We start from the raw sequence: 22,050 nt of genomic DNA, 5'->3' as shown, positions 1-22,050 counted from the left end.
ATATTAAAACCGTTTCTTCTTAACTACTCATGCATGCAATGAAAGGATGAGGAAAGTAGACTGTCTGATAGCCATGTCCACAAACGCTTGCCATGCTTTTGCTTGGTATCATGGCGGGTGAATATACTAGCAACCAGAGAGGTGGCTCGCAAGGAGTTTTCTTCTTTTCATGTGCTTCATGTATGTGTGGGGAGATTACAAGTGAGTTGGGGTTATGAATTCTCACAAGTGAACAGAGTCTCTCACAGTCACTTATGCTTTGGTCACCTGAGTGGATTACTGCAGTGTTCACTACACGTGGCTGCCCTTGAAGAACATCCAGAAGTGTAGTTGGTCCAGAATGTGGCAGTGTGAGCAGTGATTGGCATGACTTGGGATGTCCATGTGACACCTCTGATCTACGAGGCAATTCAAGGTGCTGGTTGTCACCTATCAAGCCTTACATGGCATGGGGCTGGGTTATTTGAGGGTTAGGGTTAGGCTGCCCCCTCCAGTTTTTTCTACCATGGCTCCTGCTTTTTGGAACACCATACCTCCCAAGATGAGGTTGGTCCCAAACCTGCTGGCCTTCCAGAAAGCACTTAAGACTTGTCTATCTCCTTGGGCTTGGGAGATGGGAAGTTAGTTGAGCTCATGAGGTGGCTTTAACTTACTGTGATTGGTTTATTCTTGGTGGCCATTTAATGCTTTTCTTTTATATGTTTTCATTTTACTGTTATTTGAGTTGTGTTAGGTGCCCAGAGTTGCTGTTGTGAAATGGGTGGTCATATAAATGAAATCAAAGAAACAAAGAAACAGACTGTATGAGTTCTGTTGGAGGCCCAGATATACTGTATCAAGTTGCTCGAAGTGCATCCTTCATTTCCATATATTTTGTATACACCAACTGTGGCAGAAAGGGATAAACTATTATGACAACGATTGCTTAATTTTTGTTGGTATATTTCCTTTTCACTCTCTATCTCTCTTTCAATACTTGAAGGTTCATTTGTTTGCTTTTTAAATATGCACGATCAGGGCAACGAGAGAAAAATGGTGATTGGAGGACAGGTGATTTGGAATGATCAGCGAAGCTCTTTAGAGTTCCAAGAACAGTCTTAAATGCAATGGTATTTTTCCACCCGGAGCAGAGAAATGGGCTCCAGGCTTGCCCACTTAGCAGTCTGCTGCAGCTCCATAACATCTGCCTATGGGGGAAAGTTATTGCTCAACGCTTAGGAATGCATAGCCAATGTGACAGCAATAGGAAATAACCTCAGAGATTACAGTAGGGGCCATGAAGGGGCAGCGAATTCAAAACACAGACTGAATGTAAACAACATCCTCTCAACTGCAGAACTCCTTGCCTGGGAGGTTTCAGAGCAGCGAGAACCATGGTTACAAAATAAATACAACCCCAATGCAGCAGCCAGTTGATTGATTGAGTTGAGAACATTCAAGTTAGCCAGAAATATATTGTGATTAATCAGGCAGGGCATTTTTAAAAATAACAAGTGAAATTGCTGGGAATGTTAAAAACTGTAAGTGCCATCTTAGAAAAGGAGTTCCTTCTTCTCTTGCAAGAGGAAAATGCCTTTTCTTTCATGTCTGCCAAAACACAGATGTGAGTCTTGTAGAAACGAAGGGAAGATCTTCATCATGATTGTTTTATTCCCAGGCAAAATGGTTGTGGATTAAATGTGGTTACTAATTAATCATGTATTAATTTAATGATTATCTGTAATCAGCTTGATTTCTCTGTTTGTGTGGCAGCCATAATAAATAGATGGTTCCAGCTATTGCCTTCTGCTTCCCCTTCCTTATATTGAATCTGAATTAAAAAGTAAATGATGCTGGGCCAGGCAGTGGAAACAGACGCCCCATGGATTCATGAATACACAAGATATAAGCAGAGTCTCATCTACAAGTCTTAGCTTCTCCCACCCACATGCTCACTAGTCACATGAACACAACCACAAATATTGGTCACACGAATGCCTCCTTCACCAGATCCATTTGAGGAAAAGGGCCAAAAAGGGCTTGCCACAGAGATTTACAAACTCAATCCAAGTCTGTGTTAATGAACTAAACTGATCCAAGGGACAGGCAGGCATGTCGAGTAAATGTACTGGATGATGAAAGTGGCCAGCCTGCCAACTTCTCCTCCTGGGCTCTGCCAGTTGGCTTGCTGGCCTCCCTGAAGCATGTAGGGCACCAGAGGAGAGCTCATCGGCTGTGCTGCAGCTGGTTCAGGTCATACTTGAGCAGCAAAGGCAACACTACTGGCTTTCAAAGAAGGAACGCCCCATTGCTAGTTGAGCTCCCATTTAGAAAAGCGAGCTCCTACATTTGGGGTAAGGCACTGGCATTGGAGTGCCAGGACTGTTCCTTTGTACTTTCTGAACATGAACTGCTAGAAACCAATCAAGTTGACTTAACAGGTACATGTAAATTGAAGTGACACTAAGTTGGTCTCTGCCAATGTTGACTGTTACATTCCAGTTCATTTTGGGTCTTGGTATTCCTTAGTGGTCAACACAACACCACAGAATCATCAAGTTGAAAGGGGCCGTTTAAGCCACTGAGTCAAACCACTGCTCAATGCAGGAATCCAAATGAAAGCATCTCTCCAGACCAAGTGAAGGGGAGTCTATTGCTCCTCTGAATAATTCTTTCCACTGTTGAACAGCTCTTACTTGTAGGAAGGGTTTCCCCCCCCCTTAACACTGAATCAGAATCTCTATTCCTTAACTCGAATCCATTATTTCATGTTCTGCACCATGCAAGGATGAAGAACAGTCTTAGTTTCTTCTGTTTGGCATCCTTTCACATATTGGAAGAGTACAGTCCTATCCCCTCCCAGTCTTCTTTTTTCAAGGTTCAACTTTTCAATATCTTCAAATTAATTTCTCTTCATAGACTTCCTTTCTAGACCTCTGATTAGCCTTATGGCTTCTCTCTGAAGAACTTAGTTCAATTTGTCTTAATGTTTTTTAAAATGTGGTGCTCAGAATTGGACACAGTATCAGGGTTGGATCTGATCAATCCAGAATAAAGTGTAAACTATTACTTTCCACAGTTTGGAAACTACTGTTGATGAAGTTTAAAGTTGAATACGCCATTTTTACAGCCCCAGCATACTGCTGACTCATATTCAGTTTGCAATCAACTATTATTCCAATATTTTTTTTCAGAAATACTATTGCCAATTTAGGTATCTCCCATCCTATATTTCTGCATTTGATTTCAACTTCCTAAGTTAAGAACTTACCATTTGTCTCTTTTACATTTCATTCTCTTATCTTCAGCCTGTTTCGCTAACCTATCATTATTTTGAATTTTGATTCAAAATATAGTATTAGGAACCCTATTCAATTTTATGTTGTCTGAAAATTTGATAAGCATTTCCTCCACTTTTTATATAAGTCATTAACAAAAAAAAACAAAACTAAAGAATACAGATCCAGAACTTGTGACACTCCACTTAAAACCTCATTTCAGTTTGATGATGAATCATGGATGAGAACTCTCTGAATACAATTTCAACCCAGTTATGTATCCATTTAATTATAGCATCCAGCTCACACTCAATTACCGTGCTAATTTGAATGGGGGGAATCAAGATATATTATGTCTACAGGATACCCACAATCTACTAAGGAAATTACCCAACCAAAAATGAGATTAAGTCTGCTAAGACTTCCTCTTGAAAAATCCACACTTATTTTTTTATAATTACCATTTTTATTTCTGTATGATCTGCTCTGGCATTTTCCAGGCATTAATGTTAGACTAACTAGTCTATAATTCCTGAATTCACTTTTTTCCCCACGATTTTTGGAGACAGGGACATCATTAGCCTTCCTTCTTCAGTCATTTGAAACTTCACCCACTCTCCAAATTTCTCAGACATAATATATAAAGATTCTGTCAGACCATCAGCAAATTCCTTCAGTACTCTAGAACGTAATTTGTGTGGCCTGGAGTGTTAAACTCACACAGAGTAAATTGATATCCCCTCAGTTTGTTTCTAGTAATTTCAAGGTTCAATTAACTCCTTCACAATTGCCTGGTAAGTCATATATCCTCTTGCAGGAGAAGACTTGAGTAGCCAGGGGCATCCACGGGGTATGGCATGGGTGTGTGGCGGGGGGGAGAATCAGATTGATGAAAGCAATGTCACAGCATCATGATGTTAGCCTCCCCCTTTTCTATGTGTGTTGTGATGTCCCTGCTTTCACGCAGCCATTGGGCAAGGTCATCCAAGAGCTTGCAGTCCAGTATCATCAATTTGTATAAAATCTACTTATATATATATTACATCAATTTGTATAAAATAATCAGTCTGTAGATGCCTTCCCATGGCATATTTTGACTGGATACCTATTCAACCCTTTTCTTTAACTGCTTTTGTCTGTCTGGTAAGATCTGGTGGGGTTGCCCTGCTCCAGGTCCCCTTGCTAAAGCAAGATCATCTTAGGGGATCTTAGAGACAGGCCATTTCTGCTTTTTGGAACAGCATCCCCTCCAGACACACCCTGGCCCAACCCCGCTGTTCTTTAGGAAAACCTTAAGACCTGGCTTGTTCAGCAGGCAGGGTGTCTTGTGACCACCCTTCTGATTTTGACTGACTGATGCTTGTAGGTTGTGTAATTGTTTTGTTTTCCCAGTACGGGTTCTTAACACTTTCATTGTGACTATTTTCCCTTCTCTATTGTTTTAAATTGTACTCATTTACTGTTGTACGCTACCTGCAGCTGTCACTGTGATTGAGGTGGCTTATGAATTAGATAAATAAATACATAATTTTGTACAGTAAACATACACACATCCGTGCGCGCACACACCCCTATTTGTCTTTCAAAGCTGCCTAAGTTGAGAGGCCATCCCCACTTCACCCATTTTAGCTATGCATTGGCTAAAGAGGTTTCTTCGTTCTGTTTATTTGGGCTCTCTCATCCTTTCCTTTCATGGGATGACCAAGGTTTCTTATATTGAAAGGGTGGAATGAAAACTCCTCCCTACCTATTTTTTCCACATCATGCATGGTTTTATATACCTCTCACTTTTTTTTTTCCAGGCTAAAAAATCCAGATGTGAGGTTGTTTGTCAAGTGCTGGAATCTCTGATGTGACAAGAGAATTTCAAGTACTAGGCTAATTGCCAAGATGCTTTTTGAGAACGAAAAGCCAGAAATACTGCTGCTCTTATTGCTTGCATGTATGTATGCGTACGGTGGGGGGGGGGGCTATCACTGCCTACACATGCAAACTAAGGTATCACTGGGAGAGCATGAGCCTGTGTTTTTGCAGGCTGTCCTATGAACGTGACCTTGTCAGAACTGAACCCCGGTCTGTTTAAAATAGGAATCAGAGCCAGGAAAATGTTGTTGACTAAGCTAAAATCCCAGCCCAAACAGAACGCTTTTATGTATTACTTCCTGTCCAGGAGAAACCCAAAGGTCAGTCTGAACTTCACAGGGCTGGGGAGTATAATCCAACTGCAATTCTCTCAGGTCACCCCACAAGGCAGCCTGATTCTTGCCCAGCAGCTTCTACACTTGGCAGGAATCTGGCAGCCTTAATAACCTGCTCTCCTTCAGCGCTTTCAGATTGCCTCTGGAAGCTACTCTTTCCGCCTTTGCCTTTCTTCTCCTCTTGTAGATGCTTCAGATGTCACATGGAGATCTAGCCCTACTGCATGCTGATAGTTCCTGGCTCACTAGCTATATATCACTAGACTTCAGCCTGACTTCAGGTGAGTCACATACAGTAGAAAGAAGGATCTCCAAATACAACTTTAAGGCAAAGGCAGACCACCTATCAACAAAGACTGAATACCGTTCCTGGATCTTCCTTCATCTTTTACTGCATATCTCAAATTTACCCCACCCTTCATATTTTGACACTAGATTGTTTCCAACAATCCTCTAATGGCCCTGTCATACAGAAGAGGGAACACGAACAACACCAGCAAACACAAATACAAAATGAAAATAAATACATAAAGAAACCACAAACAAATAAATTATATGAAATGAGCAGGAGGTTAAAAACAATCTACCTGCTCAGCTATTATATAAGTTATGTCCACAAGTGTGGCAATTCCAAGGAATAAGATACCTGCCACATACAGAGACTCATGTAGAAATAACTAGGTGAAGCTGCCGTATCTGGCAGTACTATCAGGATTCACACTCATGGTGCATCTTGAGCAGGCAATCTGAGAAATGTCAGATAAAGAATCAGTCTCTAAACACCATCAGCCAGTAGAAGGAACTAGGAGGAGACAAGCTGATAGGTACTTCATATCGTGTAGCCTCTTTTTCTAACTTCCTGAACTGGAAAACACTAGGACACCAAATGAAGAGGTTTTGCACTTTCTCTCTCTGCACAAGCAACCAGTGAAATATGTCTGTGAAACCTCAAGCAGACTATTGCACTATGCATGCACATAGAGTACCAAGAAAGCAAAAGAAATGTTAAAAGAGATGGAGAATGAGAACATTTCTGGGCCTGTTCCCACAAGTCAATTCATATCAAAAAAAAATATTCGGAGAAAACATGTGGCCCCAGCTGCAAAGAGGTTGCCTTCCCCAGTTTTATACCAACGGACGAAAGCTAGAGATACGATGCTACTGCAGTCCCATAAAGGATTCGGGTTCCAGCACTATAATCACTATTCCAAGTAACTTCAGCTTCTGTTTTGAGAAGTTCTATTCTTGGGCAGAAGCTGAATCTGATGAGTGCATGCAGAGTTGTTCATAATCCACGGTGTTCCCTGGAGAACCTTCAACCAGAGTATTATTCAGGAACTGGTTCTTGTAAGAAGTTAATAATAGAAGTTTCATTTTCAAACATACCCCATGGGCTGTTTCTCATTTCTGAAAATCCAGGTGTTGCCCTCAGGAGCTGCATCTGTGCCTGAAGATGCATAAAAGCAAAGCTCAAAGAGAGTTTGCACTGCTGGAAAAACAATGTTCCTCCTGAGAAAGAGATTTGCACTGGTAGGCAGAAGTTTTTCATATTTCTAGGACAGGGCTGCCCTGTCCTGCAGAACTCATAGACAGAACCTGAGAAATTCAAGGTGGTTGAGAAGTTGCCTAGGTGCAAACAAATATGACATTGACACTTAGGTATCTGATGTGCTTTCACATCCAGCTATGTTTATGCCCTTGTTATGTTAATCTCCCCATGTGGAATTTGATAGAGCCTATTTAAGATGCTGGATTCTCCACCAGTTATCCAAACCTACCATGTGCAGCATGAGTGCAGAATGCATACCTTTCCCCGAATCCTATTTAAGATCATTTTTATTATAATGAATGCATTCATGTATGGTTTTATGTCTGCTTCAGATAATTTGCAATATGACTATGAGGTCAATTTTCAGGAAGTGGTATAAAAAAAATCCCCTCTCACCCCTATGGGTGGTGTGTGTCTCCCTCAATCTCGGGTCCTCTACCAGAGGCCTGGGAGTTTGAGGGTGCTGCGCAGGATCTTAGCTGTTCCTAGCACTGCACTCTTCTGGACAGAGAGCTCTGAGGTTGTTCCTGGGATCTGTTGGAGCCCCTCTCCCAGCTTAGGAGTCACAGCCCCAAGTGCTCCTACCACCACAGGGACCATTTTGGCCATGACTTCCCACATCCTTTCTAGTTCCTCCTTCAGCCCCTGGTACTTCTCCAGCTTCTCATGCTCCTTCTTCCTGATGTTGCTGTCACTTGGCACTGGTACATCTATCACTACCGCTGTCTTCTGGTCTTTGTCTACTACCATGATATCTGGCTGATTGGCTAGTACCTGCCTATCTGTCTGGATCTGGAAGTCCCACAGGATCTTAGCCCCATTATTCTCCAAGACCTTCTGTGGAATCTGCCATCTGGACTTGGGGAGGGTCTAGCCCATACACTGTGCAGATCTTCCTGTACACAATGCCAGCTACTTGGTTGTGCCGTTCAGTGTATACTGTTCCTGCCTGCATCTTACACCCCGCCACTATGTGCTGGACTGTCTCTGAGGCCTCTTTGCACAACTGTACCTTGGGTCCTGTCTAGTGTGGCAGACCTCTGCTTCTATGGATCTGGTGCTTAGTGCCTGTTCTTGTGCTGCTATGATCAATGGCTCAATGCTGTCTTTTAGTCCAGCCCTTTCCAGCCACTGATAGGATTTCCCAATGTCAGCCATCTCAGCTATCTGTCGATGGTACATCCCATGCAGGGTCTTGCCTTGCCATGGCATTTCCTCGACTTGAACTTCCTCCCATGTCTGCTGCTGCCTGAGGCATTCTCTCAGCAGCTCATCTTACTGATGTACTCCTGGATGCTCTGGGTTTCGTCCAGGACAGTGGCTTTGACACTCATCAGACCCCACCCGCCCTCTTTGCGGCTGGTGTACAATCTCTGGGTGTTGGACTTGGGGTGGAAACCTCCGTACATTGTAAGGAGCTTCCGGATCTTCACATTGGCAGCCTCCATGTCTTCCTTTGGCCAGCCCACTATACTGGCAGGGTATCTGATGACTGGCAGGGCGTACATGTTGATGGCATGGATCTTGTTCTTCTCATTGAGCTGGCTCTTCAGGACCTATCTTATCCTTTGGTGGTACTTGGATGTTGCTGTCTTCCTTGCCTCCTTATCATGGTTCCCATGTGACTGTGGGATACCAAGGTACTTGTAGCTGGTCTCTATTTCTGCTATGTGGCCCACTGGTAGTTCCACTCCATCGGTCTTAACTACCTTCCCTCTCTTTACTATCATCCTGCCACACTTCTCCAGTCCGAATGACATCCCAATGTCCTCACTGTAGATCCGTGTCAGGTGGATCAGTGATTCGATGTCTCGTTCACTCTTAGCATACAGCTTGATGTTATCCATGTAGAGGCTGATGGTGATTCCACTCTTGAGCTTGTACCTGTATCCAGTCCTTGTGATTATCTGGCTGAGGGGGTTTAAGCCTATGCAGAACAGCAGTGGGGACAGTGCATCACCTTGGTATATGCCGCACTTGATGGCCACTTGTGTGAGCTGTCTTGAGTTGACTTCCAGTGTAGTCTTCCACAGTCCCACTGAGTTCTTGAGGAAGATCCTTAGTGTGCTGTTGACTTTGTATAGCGCCAGGCATTCACAGATCCATGTGTGTCACATTGAGTCATAGGCTTTCCTGTAGTCAATCCAGGCTGTGCTCAGATTGGTCTGCCTAGACCTTGAGTCTCGAGCGACTGCTCTATCTATGAGTAACTGGTGTTTTGAGCCACTAGTGTTGTTCCCAATGCCCTTCTGAGCTGTGCTCATGTACTGGCCCATATGGTCTTGCAGCTTGGTGGCTAGGATGCCTGATAGAACTTTCCATGTTGTGGGGAGGCAGGTTATTGGCCGGTAGTTGGATGGTGCTGTTCCCTTGTGAGGGTCTTTCATGATCAGCATTGTCCTTCCTTGTGTTAGCTAGTCTGGGTGGGAGCCTGCTGCTAGCAGCTGGTTCATCTGTGCTGCTAGGCATTCATGCACTGCTGTTAGTTTCTTTAGGGTTAGGGTTAGTTTCTTTAGCCAGTAGGTGTGGATCATGTCCGGGCCAGGTGCTGTCCAGCTTTTCATGTTCTTGACTCGCTGTTGGATGTCTGCTTCTGTGATGGTGACCGGTTCCTGTTCTGGGAGATTGCTGTGGTCTGCTGTCAGGTCCTGCAGTCACTTTGCACTGGTGTTATGTGTCTTCTCTTTCTCCCATATGTTCTTCCAGTACTGTTCAGTTTCCGCTGCTGGTGGCTCAGCTGTTACTGTGTAGTTGCACTGCAGTTGGGAGTACACTTTGGATGGTCCTTTGGAGAACAGGGCATTTCTCTTCTTGGCCTCTGCTTCTCTAGTGTATCTCCTTAGCCTGGCAGCCAGTGCTGTGAGCCTTTGTTTAGCAGTCTCTAGGGCTTCAGATGGAGTCAGGCCCATGTATTTTTTCAGTAGCCAAGTCTTATCCTTAATGTCCACACCCTTCTGCAGTTCCACTAGCTAACTGACTTCTCTCTGAGTTGTCTTGATCTTAGCCTCCAATCTTATTTTCCCAGGGCGCTGGGATATGTACTGCTGTTCTTCTTGATCGTGTAAGCCAAGCATTTCCAGGATTACAGCGGCTGTAGCGTATACCAGTTCATTGGTTTGAGTTGTGGTGGTAGTAGGGATTGCCTGGAGGGCTCTATTGGCATCTTCTAGCATACTATCCGATGGTACTTCTCCACTGAGCCTTGGTAATCGGTCTCGAGGGTTGACTGTAGCTAGTTTATCCATGATCTTCTGCCTCATATCAGCTGCTGTGCTCTGTAATGGAGGGGTTGGCAGTGACATTCCAGCTTCAGGTGTTGGCTGCACATCCAACTGTTCTTCCAGGTCTGCTTGAGTCCGGGTTGTAATGTGGAGTTGGTCTATCTCAAGTTGTGAGAGCAGCTTCCTCTTCACTATGTTGAAGCATTGGGTAACTAGTTGTTTCTCAGTTAGTGTGGATGTAGGCCTTCTGTCTATCCATAGTTCCCTCATACGTTTCATATATCCCCTCTCATTAGGTCTGCTGTTGTAGTAGCATTCCATCAATTCCAAGTTATCTTGTCTCGACCATATATGGTTTGTTCCAATAGCCCACTTATCGTCAGATTGTCCTGATTCCCCAACATCTGATGTGGACCTTGTTAATCTGGGTGACGTCTGAGCTGGCATGAATCTCTTAGTTCGTGTCACTCTCATATTTGAGGTAGGCAGGTGAAGCGTTAGGGGGTCTTTGCCCAAGGACTCCTACCAGTAAGGTAGGTACCAGCCAGGATTTGAACCCTGGTCTTCTCCATCAAAGGTGGTGTTCTAACCACTATGCTATCCAGCCACCCTCCCCTCTATATATATATATTCATTCCTCTGAACCAAAAAGGACTTGAAATATTTTCCACTCCCTTCCATTTAGTCAGAAGCATTTTTGCTCTTTGAGATGCAGTCATAATGTGGCCTAAGATACACATAGTTTACAAAGTGTGTGCATATAATCTGACAGAACAAGTTTAGGATTACAAAGTTTATTTCATAAACATATAGGCTGACTGCCTATGAAGTTTTTGATGCTGTCATCTCTATATGGACTACAGTCTTAATTAAAAAGATTTGCCTTTGAAACAAGTTTGATCAACCAGCCTTCTATACTTCCTTATGGGAATATACTATATGTTTTCTTACTAAATATTACCACTGTTTGTATTTAATGGCCTCAGTTTCTATTATGTACTGGAAACCAGTCTCTGTTCCTTGTATCTTTCATCTTTCTGTAACAACTGTAATGCAATAATCTATTTTGAATGGATGGACTTTACTGATTCAGTTCCTTAAATGTGAGAAATATGTTTCTGTCAACTATACCAAAGTAGAGCTATAAGGGTCAATAAAAATGTCTTATCTAAAAAAAATGAATAAAAATGTATGTTTTGCAGGGCTGAATACAAATCTGACTTAAATAGATAAGACATATTCATTCTATGCAAATATTCTGTGTATTAGCTACCATTCTGGAAAATGTCAGATAGGAAGATGGAGCTAATGTGGACGAAGGCAATACATTCTTTGAAGAACTAGTTTTGGTTTGGAAACTAGTTGTTATAGAATATATAGAAGCAAAGATACCGTCTAAGGGGCAGACTGGGTATATAGGTTCAGGCTCAGATTAGCTCCATTTCTTCCCAGATTATTTCAAGGCAAAGTTCCAAGGTGATGATTTTAACTTTCCAAGCTGAAATGGCTTGGTACAGCCTTGACCAGCCTGGTGCCCTTCAGATGTAATGAATCCCAATTCCCACCATCCACAGAGAGCATGGTCATTATCGAAGGATAATCACTGTCCACATAGGCCTACCCAATTATGAAGAGCCACATCTGTTGTCTCTTGCAAGGTAGAAGGTGATCCAGGGTTTAGGTTTGGGTTGTGTGTTTACTCAGGAACCTGCTCCTTGGAGAAGCTAAATTCATTTTTGGACAGATAATGTTGACTGCTCTGTGGACTGTAGGCATTTTTTCTGACATGTGTACATATTTCAGTGGTTTAACAGTATCTTCTCTAATTGCTAGGAGTCACCTTGAATATATTTCCTTTCTATATAGAAAGATATTTCGCAATGTATAGTAGCAGTAAAACTATCAGAGCATTTTATTAAATTACAAACACTGAGATCACACAAAAGTTACCTCAATAACAAATCCAGTGTATATTTATACTTCAAAATGAAACCTAAGTAAAAAGTATGGGGTTCTTTTCAGGGAAGAAGGGAGTCTAGAATGTGTACAGTAGTAGGATTAATTAATTACAGAGAAACAAAACAACATGTTTGCTGTTTAATGTTTTGCCTTGATGTGCCTACTAATTCCTTGGTATACAGGCGTACCTTGGAGATATTGCGGGTTTGGTTCCAGACCACAGCAATAAAGTGTATATCGCAATAAAGCGAGTCACACAAATTGTTTGGTTTCCTAGTGCATATAACAGTTATGTTTACACTACACTGTAGCCTATTAAGTGTGCAATAGCATTAGATCTAAAAAAAACATGTACATACCACAGTTTCTTAAAATAAGACAACAAAGATGTTTGCCGCATTGATTGACTCTTCCTTTCACAAAAGATTTCTCTGCAGCACGTGAAGCTGTTTGATAAACGCAGTATCTGCAAAGCGCAATAAAGGGAAGCACAATAAAATGAGGGGTGCCGGTATTTATCGGGGGTTCCTTTTTATCTTAAACTGGACGTAAGCAATGTATAGTTCTGGCTCATTTGCAAACTTCTGTGACCTATAGTGAACCTTTGAATAGGTTTAGCAGTGGTTAGTGAGAAGGAAGGAGACAACGATTAATCTCAGTCGTTTCATACATGCTGGCTTCCTAGTGTGAAGGGGAATTTGGGATCAGTTTATTCTAGAATTGATGGGAAGCTGTCAATCATAGTCAAATAATACATATATAGTATATGATACAACAAAGGCTAAAACTAATCCAGTTCCTAGAATAAGGGATATAAACAATATGATGATTAGCTCTACAGCAGTAATGTTAGCTTCCGTTACCTGATTGATGGGAGCATAGAGGCAAATCCAAAATCATTCCCACCGTGGTCATTCCCATGGTCAAGAACAGAGTACACAACAAGACATGGCCAACTGCCAATCAAGCCCCCTCTGGAATCTAAGCCTAGGGAGACCGGTAAAATTGGCTCATCCACTCTGGCAGGGGAAGCTGCTCTGCAAAGCTCCGGAGCAATTAGAGAGTGATCTGATCACAATAAGGGCAGATGTTAATGTCACTCATCCTCAGATCGTGTCACAACTGCCCAGAGACAAAAAACAGATCTAATGCGCAAGCACCCCTGTGCGTTGGGCCCTCAGTGATCTGGGTCTGGTTCATGGTTGTCATGGCGACCTTTCAAGCCACTTCTGACCCCTCACCAAGAGAAGGAAACCATCAGCCTAGGAAACTCCACCACCGACTTAGTGGCAGCTTTGAATAGCCAAGGCAGGGAAACCACCAGGAAGCTCAGCGAGAAGGTTGGTATGGCAGCCGGAGTCACAGTATTCCTTGGAGTCCAACTTCAGTTGGTTAAAGTGGCTATAGATTAACTCCAGTATCACAGGCACCATAGAGTTGAATAACACAACGCAAAGTGAACATCGAACTAGCCAGGCCTTGGGGAGTTCTGAGCTATTCTGCCAAGCTGCTCCCTTCAGCATAGCATTAGGAAAAAAGAAAAAGCAATACACTTTGAATTGACTTGCCCAAAGCCCAGGAGTTGTAGAAATAAAGTTTAAAAACTCAAAGCAAGACTTGCACGTATGGAAAGGTTTAATGAGAAATGATATTTTAACGCAAAGCAAATCACTGAAGAGATACAGCCCAGCCTACTTCACAGAGTTGCTGTGGGGATAAAATTATAAAATGTAACCTACCTTGAGCTCCTGGAGGTAAAATGGGATAGAAATCAAATATGTACATACTTATATAAACATTTATTGGATGGGAATGTTGACAGAAAATGGAGAAACAATAGTTATGCAAAGAAAATTCCAAGTAAAGCTAATCTCAGTTATGCTGTTTTAACTACTAATATTTGAATTGGTGAAATAAAATCATGGATTTTCAAGTATGCACAGGCTTTCTTGCAGAGAAGAGGATCTAGCAATTCTGGACTCCTGTTTAGGTGTTACCAGGAAGACCAAGATTGAGGGTGACATTTCACATCTTTAAGAGAATCTGAGAACTCAATCAGAGCTACCACTCAGTAATGACGAACCACTGTTGTTTTGCGTTGTAAATAAGCTCCATTTTTGAGGTTAGTGGCTTAGTCGGCCAAGAAAATTCTTTAGAGCCTACTTTTAGTGGCTTAATATCAACCAGCAACCATAAACAATGATCAAGGAGTGTGGGAGCTGATATCTAAAATATGCAGAGAACATTAAGTTGCCTACCCATGATAAGGATTCTTGTCAAAAGAAAAGAGCAAACTACAAAACCACACAGAAGAACAGGTATGTGCAACAGCCATTCTGTGACTGGTTCAGCCGTAGGAGACTTTTGGATAGGATAGGCCGGGTGTAATATCCTAAAAAAACCACTTTGCCTTCTGCTGCTATTCCTCTGTCAGTAAACAAGTATCTTCTGCCTGCTGCATTTCACCTGTATGAGAAAGGATCTAGTTTAGTCCTGGTTTGGAAAGTAGCATCTCTCAAGTGGGTATTAGACGCTGGCATCTCTACATGGGGCCAGTAAGTGCATTTGTCACCTGTACTAATTTGTTAAACGTCTTTGCAGTTAAATGTCAGGTGTTCATGCTACCAGTCCTGCACAGGATCCCTTTCCTTCCATTCACAATGCTTGAGGAATGCTTGTCTCTTTTATGTTGATAAACAAGTTTCTTTCAATATTTGCTCATTCAGCTTATAAACACAGTGCTTGTTTTCTTCTTTACCAAGGAGGAACTGTAAGGAAAAAAATGAATGAATGACAGACTTGTGAAACCAATTCCTAAATCCCTAATTATTCTTGATTGAGAATACATGGTACAAAACAAATATTTTGTTGTTTCAGGAGGAATCTTTTGAGGGGGGCGTTGAAGGACAAGCAAAGAAGCTTTAGTTAGATCAAATGCACTGGGAAGCTGGAGGGAACAACAATGGATCTGGTTCTACTTTCCAGTAGTATTCCACAGAAATTTAGCAATTTGCTACTTGAATGAAAGTACAAAGAGGTCACTGCATATGTTGACAATTCTCCCCACTGAATTCTCCTAAATTCACATGTACCCCATAAAGACTTAGCTGATTAAATATGCAACCAAGTTTTTGAACAGCTTGCATGGGAGAATGAAAGCTTAAAAGAAAGAAAGAAAGAAAAAATGAAAGTTGTAGCATTCTATTCTGTTCAACTTCATTTTTATTCCTGGAAGATAGTGGCTGTCCACTGGAGATACAGAAAAGGCTGAGCAGCATTGTTCCTATTGCATAGATGGGGTTGAAGTATGAATCCCTGTGTGTTCTTCATATAAACCAAATAATAGATGCTGAATCCAGAAGCAAAATTTGGATAATTCTTATATATACAGAGATATCATTGCATGCACGAAGCAAAGGCATGGGTTGATCTAACTATGAACATTATTTGTCTAGAAAGTAACTCATTTCTAAAGTTACCAACCTGGCAGTCATACAATAAAAAGCAAAAGCCATGTTCTTCTTCTGTGGCTTTGATGCTTTACTACAAACAGTTCAACAGCTTCATTAAGGTTTGTCTGCATTGTTCTTTATGAGTGCTTCAGTGCAGAAGCACAAATGCTGTGAGCCAGCTACTCTCTCTCTCTCTCTAATGGAGAAGGAGGAATAAGACTGCAGATATAGGAGGTCTGACATCACCAGCAGTCATGCTTTGGAAAATCCAAATAGTTTTAATGCTAATAGCTAGCTCAGACATGCACACACGCCAATCTCCTCTGTTCTTCGTTTCTGTTCACATAATGACAGCCGGATATGCAAATGTTTTTTAATTTAAAAGCTTTATGGGTAAGATGAGGCAAGATACAAGAAGTTAGAAAGGTCGGTGCCGTTGATTCATACATGCAAGCCTTAAAATGGACATTCGTGCATAAATTAAAGCTTCCTCATTGTTCAGTATTGGACAAGCCTCTGTGCTTCTACATGTGCAAAATAAGAAGGCGTTCAACACTACAGAGAGAGAGAAAAAAGCAGTGCCTAAAAATGTGAATGTGGTGATGCAAAGAGAAGGGGGAAACAGCCAGGTTCTCTTCCTCAAATTACTGCTGCTTGAATGTATCTCATTCAGCCTTCGAAACATACTGGGAAGCTGAAACTTGGATCCTGCGTGAAGCCCAGCCTCCTGCTTGCCAGGAAGTGGTGGGGGCTTCCTCTTTATATCAAAGCAGCTGTTGCTGAGGAATGATGCAAAGCTCCCAAGATCCGTGAGCCTGGCAGCTGCCCTTTTCAGAGACAGCTGAGACCGGTTCTGCTGACAGAACTCTTTGGAGTTGATGGCAGATCTCATGCTCTAATGTGCTGAAACCTCAGCTTTGCCTTGTTGTGTTGTCTAAGAACTGCCACATAGCCTTCTTCCTAGCTGTAAGCATCTCTTGATAGGAACTGGAGCATCTGCCAGTTACTGCCACGGAGATGTGATCTCCTCCCCACCTTGCAGCGTCCTTCTTCTGCCAACAGCCCCAGGTTCGGTTCCATGCAATGTTGCCACATTCCCGTTCAAAGGTTGGGCAGTTCAAAACATACAGTCCTGAAATGGTCTTATGTTATGGAGGGCCAAAGAGTTCCACCTAAACTTTCAGGAGTGATGGAGATTGTGAGGCCACTGGTGCTGCTAGGATTGGATCAGAAGCATTGATTTAGGGCCCCACGGCCCAGGAAGACTCTGGAGGTCAGCCAGAAACTGGCAGTGACCACTCATGAGCCGGTCAAGCCTGCAGCGGTGCACCTTTTAAAAGAAATGATTTCTCAGGAAGCTCAGCCAGTCAGATGTTACCTTTAATAGGATTGTTTTAACCTTTGGAGTGATATGGAGTGTCTGCTGTTTAGAGCTGGTTGCAAATGAAGTGGCTTACGAGTCTGAGAAACGAACGAATGAAGCCAGCCAATAAGAATACCAGAGTAGTGATAAGCCTGCCACTTGCCACTCCTGCTCCTAAGTCAGAAAGGTTTCCAGAGCAATTTAAACAGTTTCTACCCTCAGGATTATAATTTAAAAGACAGCATCAAAGGAAAGAGTTACAAAACAGAAGAGGCAACCCAGAAACCAGATCTTAATTAAAAAGTTCTTATAATGCTCAGTTGAAAAAGTTCATTCAGAAGAAGAATGCCTAAATGTTGCTGTTCTAAGAAAAGAACATGGAACGGTCACATTCCCCTTTTCTCCCTCTTTTGCAGTCCGATGCCAGAGGGCAGCTGATGAGAGGGGAATGCTGATGGAGGTGACTTTTCAGAACTAACTTTTTTCTTCCTTATTGCGACTTGATGGAATAGCTGCTGCCAGGCGTTAATGGCCACGGGGAAAGAGTGTATCTCTTTTCAACTTATGCTGCTCCCTGTAAAACATTCGGTGGCCCATAAAAACACATCATAAATGGTGGTCTTTTCAGTTTCCTTAGAAAGCAGATGAACAAGACCAGAGGTTCAGTCGTGTCATCCAAACTTAGAGTATTATATTTTCCATTCTAGGCAAACTGATGGGGAATCTACCCTGCCGTCCAGACCTCAGCATGGCAATCTTGGCGGGGGAGAACCTCTGGAAAGCAGTAATGAGAACCATCTGGGGATGTGATAATAACATTACATCAGCGAAAATGCCATTAGACTGTTCATTATATATCACATCAGCTGGTCTACCTACAGAGGTGTGAAGGCTGCAACTCCGAGTCACAAGTCGTGAGTAAGCAACCAATAGTTTTGGGGCATCTAACCAGACCTTTGAAAATTAAGGGCTCCAAATTCAGTCCCATGCTGCCTTTCTTTAAAATAATAGTTTAAAGATGTCCCCTCTATTCCTGGAGGGAGAGAAGGGGAGACAGAGAGAAGCACAAGGTAAGAAAGAGCCTGGTGGGGGAATTGGGAAGTGGGAATAGGGCAATGCCCAGTAGGAGTAAGGGAGGGCATATTGCCCAGGACCCTGGAACCCTGGCAATGCCACTGGCAGGGAATGGGAGAGTTTCAGTTCCAATACCCCTGAGGGATCCCAGGTTGAGAAAGACTGACATGAACTTTGGAATATTAAATATACTATCACATATTGAAAATAGGACTAAAAGGGAAGAGCATTTTGGTAAGAAATCAGGAGAATCTATTCTGCTGCTCAGGTCCAACAGTGCAATCTTCATTTTGTCTAACTTAAAGAACTTGTAGTTTTTGTTTTAATGTATGTGTCTTTTCCCTTTGGCTGACTTGTCTCTGCTACTCTTCTCACTTCTCCAAAACTCCATTACAAGCTGAATGTCAGGGAGTTTAAAAAACAAACAGGGCAGGCAGGTTTGTAAAATTACAAGGTTTTGTAAAAAAAAAAAAAAAAAAAATCTGGAAGAGTCACATCCAAAAAGAGGGCAAAAGTGAAAGTGCAAGAAAGTGAATGCCCTAAGAAGGTGCTCCAGGAGAACCTTCTACCCAGCAGGTGTGGATCCATTCTCCTAACTGTTGCGTAACAATGAGTTTGAAAAGAAAACCTTCACAAACTACCTCTGCCAGGAGGCAGAGGAACCACAGGACGCTCCGGGCAGCTGCTTCACCTGCTTTCCCCACACTCACACATAGGCATGCTCAGCTGCTAAAGCCTTATTTTGTCCCAGATTTAGAACAAAATCCAAAACGCTGATATCACCATCTTCACATGTAAACACACGTCTTTAGCTCTGCAGATTCAAGGCCGGAATAGGAGGGGAAGCGGGGAGGGACACCCATATTTCTTCCTGCCCTGATGCATGAACTCTTGAGATGAATAGGAGAGATGCTGGCCTTAAAGGACCCTTTGAATTTCATAATGATGGGACAATAATGGTTTAGTAAGGCTCAAAGCCAAAGTGCTCAAGGAACTTGGTTGAAATAAAGAGATTAACCAGATGGATAGTTGTTCCCTTGCCAGCGTCAAGACACAGGAAAAATGCACACACAGAGGAATGTTTTCTGCTGGCTTGAATGTGGCCTTGGCCACTACAATTAGCTGAACCACACAAACTCAGGTCAGTTTGATTGTGACTCCAGAAGAAAGAACTTCTCTGCTAAAGAGGAATTAATAAAAGAGAATATATGTAGCTTGGGGTTGAACTGTGGAGTCCTCGGTGCTCTCTGAGCTTGGTTGTTTGTTTGCAGACATTTCATTACCCAACTAGGAAACATAATCAGTGCTAGTAAGTATGGGATTTGCTCCCTGTTTATATACAGTAGCTTGCCCTGCCAGTGATGGTGGGGGTGTGGTTTTCTCCTTGGTAGCTCCTTGATTAGGGTATTGTTTTCTGCTTGATTATTTGTCTAGTGTTAATCTCTGCTTATCTGGATGTAGGCTGCTACAGAGGAAGTGTTCTGGTCTTTTTGTTTCCTTCTTAGCTTTCTTACCATTTCTTTTGAATGGTGTGTAAATGTGGTTTATTTCTATGTGTCTGTTGATGGCTGATGTGTCTGAATGGCAAGCTTCCAGGAATTCCCTAGCATTTTTGGATTTAACTTGGTCTAGGATGCTCACCTAAACAAATACCAGCACACCACAGACAACCTCAAGGAGCAACTGTAACAAACCATGACCTCAGAACACAGAAAAATGTTGACAACCACCATCAAGACTACATCTCTAATATAAGCTGAGAAAAGGAAAACAAAACTCCAAAACCAACTGCTCAAGCTAAACCCCAGAAGCAAAGAGGAATCGGAACCCAAATGGGTTGTCAACATGTCCAGTTGCTCACTATCCACCACAGAACACAATATCCTCCAGAAAGGCCTCAACTATAACACAGATGATGCTAATTAGTTAGAATTCTTTGCAGCCTTAGAAGCAGCACTTAAAACTACAGGACTTGCCACAGAGACCCAAGAAAGCATAAGGCAGACAATCATACTGCAGACCAGAAGAACACAGAATCAGAACCAACTCAAAGCAGAGAACAGAGCAGTCCTCACTAACCTAAAAACGGACCAAACCATCATCATCCTCCCAGCAGACAAAGGCCAAACCACGGTTATCATGGACAGATCACAATACATACAAAAAGCCAAAGAATTACTGAAGGACAAAGAAACCTACATCCCAGTAAAGATCAACCCAATATAGGAACTAGACAACCTGGTCAAGAGAATCCTTAATGACCTAACCAAGAAAGGTCAAATCACAAAAGAAGAACAGTGGTGGATGAAAAGCAGTGGGCCCATCCTCCCATGTTTCTATGGGAAGCCCAACATACCTTGGGGAGTGGGGAGAAAATATTGCCTGACATTCTTTCTCATCATGTTTACTAACTGCTTATGTAATCCAAAACTGGTTTTGTACACCCTCTCATCAACTGATCATCTTATTCTAGAGAAATATTACCAGTTGATTGGTAATCATGAGGCAAATACAAAGCTAGTGATATCACAAAGCCAATTCAGCATGAAAATCAAAAGAACTCATACCCCATAACCAACTAAAAATGGGAATCATCTTGAGAAATGAGCAAGCTGCAAGTTATGAACAAATGAAAGTAATTAAAGTCTTTCTCTGTCCCTTAATCCCACACTGAAAAGCATAATGAAGAATTTGAATTTGCCACGTGAAAATATAGATTGCAATATTCCCCTCAATTCTAAAGAATTAGACAATTTTACAGGAACGTTATTAGCCAAGTTTTTCTCAGGGTGGAGGGTGCCTAGTCCTGAAATAGCTAGAACAAGGAACCCTTGATATCTTTGCTTCCTGCTTGTTTTTCAAGCTTCTGTTACTGGACACTGATAAAAGAGTATATTTTTGAGGTTGACTTACACCGGAAGAGTGACTTATTTCAGAAGTTCCTCTGTCCAAGGTTAATGTCCAAACTGTTGGATAATATTTCTTCTGCATCTATTTAAAAAAAGAAGGTTTTAAAGTCTATCCTGCCTGTTGAGGATAATTTCACAATCCTAAACTTTTAAAATGACTGATTAAACTCACTGTTCAGCTCTAAAGCAGAATGAGAGGGAACAATTGCCAGGCTACCGTTAGAAGAGGGATGTTGTACTGTCATATTTCTCCATTAAAAAACGGAAGAGCAGCAACTACTGCTCCTGCTGCACGTCTCCCTCTGGGATTTTCCTCTACCACCTCCTCCCTCTTGGATGTCAGACTTGAAATCCCACCAGGGAGGAGATGGTCACAAGGAAGCACGGCTGTACAGGAATAGGCAGGAAAGTTGACAGATGAAGCATTTCCTCTAGCATGGGTGAAACAGGTGAAGGAATCTATCTTATGAGGAATCATTATCTTATGAGAAAAGTCAACTAAGTTTAAGTGGGACAATAGGAGGAATAAGACCCAAGTGACTCTGGCATAGCCTTCTTCCCTCCTTCCTTGCACACGCAACCCGTCTGGGTTCAAACTGTACTAAGCTTCATCTGGTTTATTTTGCTAGGATGTAGCAGAATGCATGAAGCCAGCCATTGTGGTTTGTTCAACAAATCATGATGAAAATAACCCATGCCTTACTACAAGACATGAAACCTGATAGTAAGAGGCGGCTTCTCCCAAAGGAGTATGTAGTCCAGAGAACTGGAGCATCCTGAAAAACAGTAATGAAACTGGGGGCTGCAGCTCCCCCTCCCCAGTTTTCAGAAGAACCAGTCCTGTTGGTGGAATAGTAACAATGGCCTCCTGCATTGCTATCGCTACAAACACGCATCTTTTAAACCTCCTGATACAGCCGAGTAGGCAACTGTGATGTTTGCTCGTTCTCGATGGAGCAAAAAAAAGCTGCCTCTTGCTCTGTAATCTCTTTCTGCACTCAAGTCTCTTTGAATCTCTTAATACATTTGCAGGAGAAAGCAGTTGTGGTCCCTTGCATATGGTGACTT

The 22,050-nt window shown here is 42.4% G+C and overlaps 1 protein-coding gene across 1 annotated transcript in view; it reads left to right on the top strand.

The window, feature by feature from the left end:
* CTDSP2 (CTD small phosphatase 2) overlaps positions 1-22,050 on the top strand; it is a 119,823-nt gene that overhangs the window by 22,203 nt on the left and 75,570 nt on the right. The window contains exon 3 of the mRNA XM_088138073.1: positions 17,707-17,917. Coding sequence (XP_087994199.1) covers position 17,917 — 1 coding nt within the window. The 5' untranslated portion in view covers positions 17,707-17,916. The remainder of the gene's footprint in view (positions 1-17,706; positions 17,918-22,050) is intronic.

Source organism: Python bivittatus, unplaced genomic scaffold, assembly GCF_059951505.1.
Source record: "Python bivittatus isolate LINGU-HERP-01145 unplaced genomic scaffold, Pbiv_v1 ctg000220_np1212, whole genome shotgun sequence".
NCBI lineage: Eukaryota > Metazoa > Chordata > Lepidosauria > Squamata > Pythonidae > Python > Python bivittatus.
The sequence above is the reverse complement of the archived record's forward strand: the minus strand, read 5'-3'. Positions and strand labels throughout refer to the sequence as shown.